At 41.3% G+C, this 5,750-nt stretch overlaps 1 protein-coding gene across 1 annotated transcript in view; it reads right to left on the bottom strand.

Moving 5' to 3' along the window:
* Nucleotides 1-442: 442 nt before the first annotated feature.
* The window catches only part of marchf11 (membrane-associated ring finger (C3HC4) 11), a 20,824-nt gene continuing 15,516 nt past the window's right edge, over nucleotides 443-5,750 (bottom strand). Inside the window, exons 3-5 of the mRNA XM_015035341.1 lie at nucleotides 3,485-3,640; nucleotides 2,586-2,778; nucleotides 443-2,042 (exon numbers count right to left, since the gene is read on the bottom strand). Coding sequence (XP_014890827.1) covers nucleotides 1,720-2,042; nucleotides 2,586-2,778; nucleotides 3,485-3,640 — 672 coding nt within the window. The 3' untranslated portion in view covers nucleotides 443-1,719. The remainder of the gene's footprint in view (nucleotides 2,043-2,585; nucleotides 2,779-3,484; nucleotides 3,641-5,750) is intronic.

Genomic DNA, 5,750 nt, shown 5'->3' with positions numbered 1-5,750 from the left:
TTTTCTCTGTCAGGACATAATAAAGCTAAACTATTCTTCATCAGGCTGTAAAATGATATAAACCTAACAGATTAACTCATCAGCAGCATAAACAGTCCAAAGCAGGAGTTTTATCACCTTTACGCTCTGGATCACACAGGTGTGTTAAGTTATGAGGTCGTTTCCTAAATGTTTCAGGTCCACCAAACTACGGAGGGAAATATTATGTTAATAAATCATCTAAGGCAGCTGCTAATCATCCCTGGAGGCAAAATATTCACAGAAAGGTCAGAGCATCCATGTCAGGACGCAGCTAGAAGGATGAAAGTTATTAAAAAACACTGGGCAAAATGAGCCTTAAAGGGATGGTTTTATGCAAAATGGACGTTTTTTAGCTTGACATCATGTTGTAACTTTATTCTCATTAAAAACAAACCTGGAGTGTTGCTTTGACTCTTTCACGCATGTTTGAGAAATCCTTTAATCCCCATAGCAACCATTCAGTGTGCCTAAAACCTCAAGTTTTTTTCGTCTTTTCCCACAAACCTCCTTGGAGCTTCCCCACGCTGCTCCTCCAGACTAGCAGTAGTAGCTGTTAGCAAACACCTGGTGGAATGGTTATAAACAGCAAAATGGAGGAGCGTTGCTGTGATGAAGCCCTGAAAGCGCAGTCCTGGAAAGAGTAGGAGCTTCTTAAAGAGACAGAGGCCAATTTCAAGGAGTTAAATTGCAAAGTCAGCATTTTCATTACAAATAAAGGTAATATGTGATTGTGCTATAAAATGGCACCATGAGCCTGGAAAACACGATACCGGCACTTTAAGTCTTCAGGAACAACGTTGATCGAACAGTAAGTGATGATGTTTGGACCTGGAATATTAGCACAAACATCTCATACCAACTGTTGAGCATGGTGGAGGAAGAATGATGATATGGGATTGTTTAGGAGCTGCTGAGTCAACCATGACTCCTCTGTGTAACAAAGTATTAAGGCGTCAAATGTGAGGCCATTTATCCGACAGCTGAAACTCATCAGTAGGACAATAATCCCAAAAAAACAGCAATAAAAGTTTTGCAGTGGCCTAGTCAAAGACCAAACTCCAAATTGTGCCTTTACAAATCTGAGCAAAAGAAACATTTTTATTACGTCCTGACAGGTGAAACCCAAGAACCAGAACAGGAAGTCGTTTCCTCAGAGAAGAAGAAATAATGAGTTTCTGGTGTGACGTCATTCTGCTCACAGTGCTTAAAGTCTGAATTCGAGCCAACGAATCCCTCTGACAAAACTTCTTGGCACTAAACTTTTTCAACCTTTTTCTGGTGTTTAACATTTAAATCCTAAAGTACCAGCATGACTGTAGGACAGTGACTGATATCTGCTGCAGTTGGACTGAAATGACCTTCCTGATGCAGCGTTAAAGTACCAGAGAACCCGGATGTAACACAACAGTTTGGTCTTAGATGCTACCATGTAAACTGTTCATGATGGATGAGAGGACTACGTCACAATGCCAACCGAACACATCCATCTTTATCTGGCTGAGGTTGGTTTGGGGACCGGCCCCGGAGACAAACACCAAGCCCAACTCATCAGAAACACCGGAAAAGCAGCAACCAATAAATGCAGGAACGTTCAGACTACAGTTTCACCTGCAGAGGCCCAGGCCGACGTCACGCGGATGAACTGTCAGGCCGACGTCACGCGGATGAACGTTCAGGTAAAGTTTCACCTGCCGAGGCTCAGACCGACGTCACGCGGATGACCACCTCCCCCGAGTCGGCGTCCTGACTCAGGCTGTTTCCGGGCACCAGCCCGGGGCAGAACGGGGCCAGACAGAGGCAGGTCCACGGCCGTGACCCGAGCTGGGTGGGGTGTAGCGGCCCGCTGGGCCCGAAGGTTGCCAGGGGCAACCAGAGCGTCCTGGGGCCCAGCGAGGAGTGGCCGGTGCTCGTCTCCTCCATGTCCTTGGCCTTGTCGTAACTCTGGACGTCCCAGTGGAGGTTCACGGCCCGCCAGCGCATGAACACGTTGTACACTGCTGCCCCCTCGTGGACAATCAGGCCTGTTACAACGACAGGAAATCTCAATAAATAAATGTTTGCTGTTACGACCAATAGGGCCATACTTAAAAAATAAAAATACAATCACAACATAAATTATACATTTATGAGAATAAAGGCATAATATTATGAGAATAAAGTTGTAAATGACTTTATTTTCACAGTATTTCAACTTTATTCTTGAAATATTATTACTCAATAAATCAAATATTAACTTAATTCTTGTATTATTTTGACTTTATTCTCATACCAGTTTATTCTCAGAATTCTTTAAATTATCATTATCATTAAAAAAATTCTATTGTGGAAATGTAATTATTTTCTTTAAATGACCAGGTACACACTTATTAAGCATTAAACTTTTAATTTTTGATTAATCTCTTCCTGTTTTCCAGTGATATAAATATGGAACAGAAGCTACTGAAGAGAGTTTATCTGCTGTCATCAGGGTCATGCTAACCACATTAATGCATTAAAATCGAACCAATGATTTAATGAAAATGAATGTGCTGAAGTTCCAGTCATTCCTGGGCGTGCAGACGGACCTACGCAGACCAGGTCCATGAAGCCGTACATGCCGTAGCAGATCTGGAAGAGGACGTCCCGGCGCTGCCAGACGGCCTGCGGGCTGAGAGCCGACCAGAGCAGCCAGGAGATGCTGGCCACCAGGAAGAGCGAGCCCAGGAACACGGCGATGATCTGCACCTTCTCCACCAGCGTGATGGTGATGGGCTGCCACTGAGGGCGCAGCACACAGAAACGTGACATTAATTCATCTATACTGGAAATAAAACTTTTGTTTTTTAATGTATTTTATTGGGATTTTATTTGATGTAGCAACAAAAAGCAGTGAGGCAGAAGGAAAACGACGCATTGGTTTCAAAATGTTTCACAAACAGACCCTGAAAAGTAAAACTGCTTAAACCTCCTGTATGAAGTCCAGCTGGCTTCAGAGATTAACGACCTAATTAATAAACATAATTCACTTATATGTGAGAATTAAAAGTTGTTCTATTCACACTCTCAAAAACCTGCTAAAATGTGCCTTTTCATGACTTTTATAATTTTTCTTATTTAGTTATTTTTATTGAATTTCACAACTTTATGTAATCAAGAATACAAAAACAAACAAAAACAACTAATCCCAGATCAACATGGAGTTAATATCTACATGAAAACATGCATACTGCACACTTAATACAGACATTTATCTTTTATAATTTAATCACTGCTCAGTTCAATATCAGCTCAAACTATTAAGAGTTTCACTTTAGGGCCTGAAAAGACAATTTATGTGTAAATTAGTCAGGATGTTAATAACGGTGATGCTGACACAAACCGTTTCATCATTAATTTACACAACATGGAGCTTTAACATGAGACTGAGCTGCAGCCCTCAGCAGAAAGCTGCAGCTCTGTGTTTCTGTAGAAACTTCCTGTTTACCTGCCACGGTCTCTTCATGTTGATGGCGATGACCTGGAAGCGGTAGCAGCAGAGCTCACAGGTCCAGCAGCCGCGCTCACTGATCCACTTCAGCAGACACTGCTGGTGGGTGTAGCGGACCGAGCCGTCACAGCGGCACGGGTTCAACAGGTCACCCTGCGGCCCACACACACACACACACACACACACACAGGCTGGTTAACAGGGAAGCAAAGTCCACCTTAAGGCGTATTTATCACACAAAAACAGAAACATGGCGGCATCATCCAGGAGTTATTGTCAAGTGGATGAAATTATGAAGAATAAATCTAAATACCAAACGGTTCTGGTCCAAAACATTCAGGTGTTTTCTAGAAATCTGAAGAAGAAAGAGTTTAATTTTATCATCACAGAGAGTTTAAGCACAACCCAATATGTTACAAGGTGATACAACAAAATGCTGCACTAAGCTAACAGCTCTTTTATTTATTCAAAGACTTCTGAATAAATCTTTGAATAAATAAAGACTTATTCAGAAAACTACCTAAATTGTTAGTTTTCAATTTTATCCCACAGGATGTAAATCTGCCAGAAACAGAAACATTTTCACATCACAATAACCTGAGTGTTCAATCAGCATGCTGTGCGTCATTCTGAACTGTTAAGAGTTTCTATTAATTAAAAAGTATTTTCTGTCAAATTTGGCATAATTACAAAATTTGGGTGAAGTTTCAGCAAACAGCAGCAACAAAAAGAAAAAGCATCTCACTGCTGCAACAAAGACTTAATCTGGGTGATAATCTGGGTGATAATCTGGTGGCTCCACAATGTCTGCTATTGTTTTCATCCAAACTTTTTATGCTTTCTCCTCTAAAGTGATGAAGCACCAAACAAATCTGTTGTTATCGCAGCAAAGCAAACATGTCATCATAAAAACCGAAAGACTCTTCAGACTAATTTTATAGCTGTAGAGTCAAACTTTGGAGAAAATGTTTAGATTTTCCTCATGATGCATCGCTGAGTGAGTGATAACAGTGCTTTGAGGTGAATTCAGCTGCCAAAAGCCAAAAAGTGAACTGAAACGCTGCAGAGTGCAGGTTCATCAGGCTTTGGGTTAGCAGAGTTTTACAGTAATACCTGGTTAGATTCTCTAAGTGCTAACAAAGAGGCATTACATCATCGCTTTCTGAACAGAAACTCTGGAACGGCACTGAATGTATAAATGATTCAGAGCACCTGTTGTTTCCAGTTACTGCAGGTCTGAGGGCAGGAAAACAAGGGAGCGGCTGGGTGAAATCTGGAATAAATGAACAATTACCTCTTTTCTCAGACTTTCAGACTGCAGCAGCTCCTGTCAGGAAGTTCCTCTTTTCAGGAAACAAACCTGATTCCTTCCATGTTTAATCCTCACTGCTGTCATGGACAGCAGGATCAAATATCTGCATCTATCAAAGTTACAGTTTTTTGTGTATTATTTTGCGTCTCCAGTCCTTGTGGCAACTTCAATAAGCTTCAGAATCAGAGAGAAACTGTCTGCTTTCCCATCGATTACCCAGGATTAATCCTCCATTCGTTTCCGTGATCCGGCTTTTCCCATTGTTAAGAAATCCTTTGTTTTCCAGCCTCAGCTCGCCTCCTTTCTCCCCCAGCAGGTGATCCATCAAAGCAAACCCATAACTTGTCCACCAGAGGGCCGAAAATCAATGATCATTTCTCAAAGCTACAGCAGGACGCCGCCTGGCATTAATCATCACAGCCGTATCTATTTATTTTCCTTCCTGGAGGTTTTTCCAGCGCAGACGTTCCTGCAGGTCCGACCCGCAGGCCGGCCGTGTCCGGCATGTTAACAGGACATTACGGTCAGCGGTCAGAGAGCTCGTTTTTCATTTGGTCTTATTAACCTTGTGGGTTAAAACGACCTCAGAGGGTTTTGGTTCAGGCAGGTCAGGCTCCCATCAGGAGGGTTTGATGAAAAGTCGTGTTTTTGTTAAAGATCCCAGAGACCCGGGTTTATTTATCAAAACAACTGAACAAACTGTGATGAAACAGTTTCTGAGCTAATCCTCAACTACTTTAGAGATCGATTAATCGTTAACTTCAGTAAAGCAAACTCAAAAAAGTAATTAGTTGATCACACTGAAAGCAGTAATTAAGAGAAAACTGCACAAAAAAAAAAATATATATATATATATATATATATATATATATATATATATATATATATATATATATATATATATATATATAAAGTCAGTACAGCGACGTAAAGTCAGTTGTATATGTAGTA

Source organism: Poecilia latipinna, unplaced genomic scaffold (genome assembly GCF_001443285.1).
Source record: "Poecilia latipinna isolate Pla-1442-1.1 unplaced genomic scaffold, P_latipinna-1.0 Scaffold331, whole genome shotgun sequence".
NCBI classification, from domain to species: domain Eukaryota; kingdom Metazoa; phylum Chordata; class Actinopteri; order Cyprinodontiformes; family Poeciliidae; genus Poecilia; species Poecilia latipinna.
Note: the sequence above shows the minus strand (reverse complement) of the source record. Positions and strands in the feature narration are given on the sequence as shown.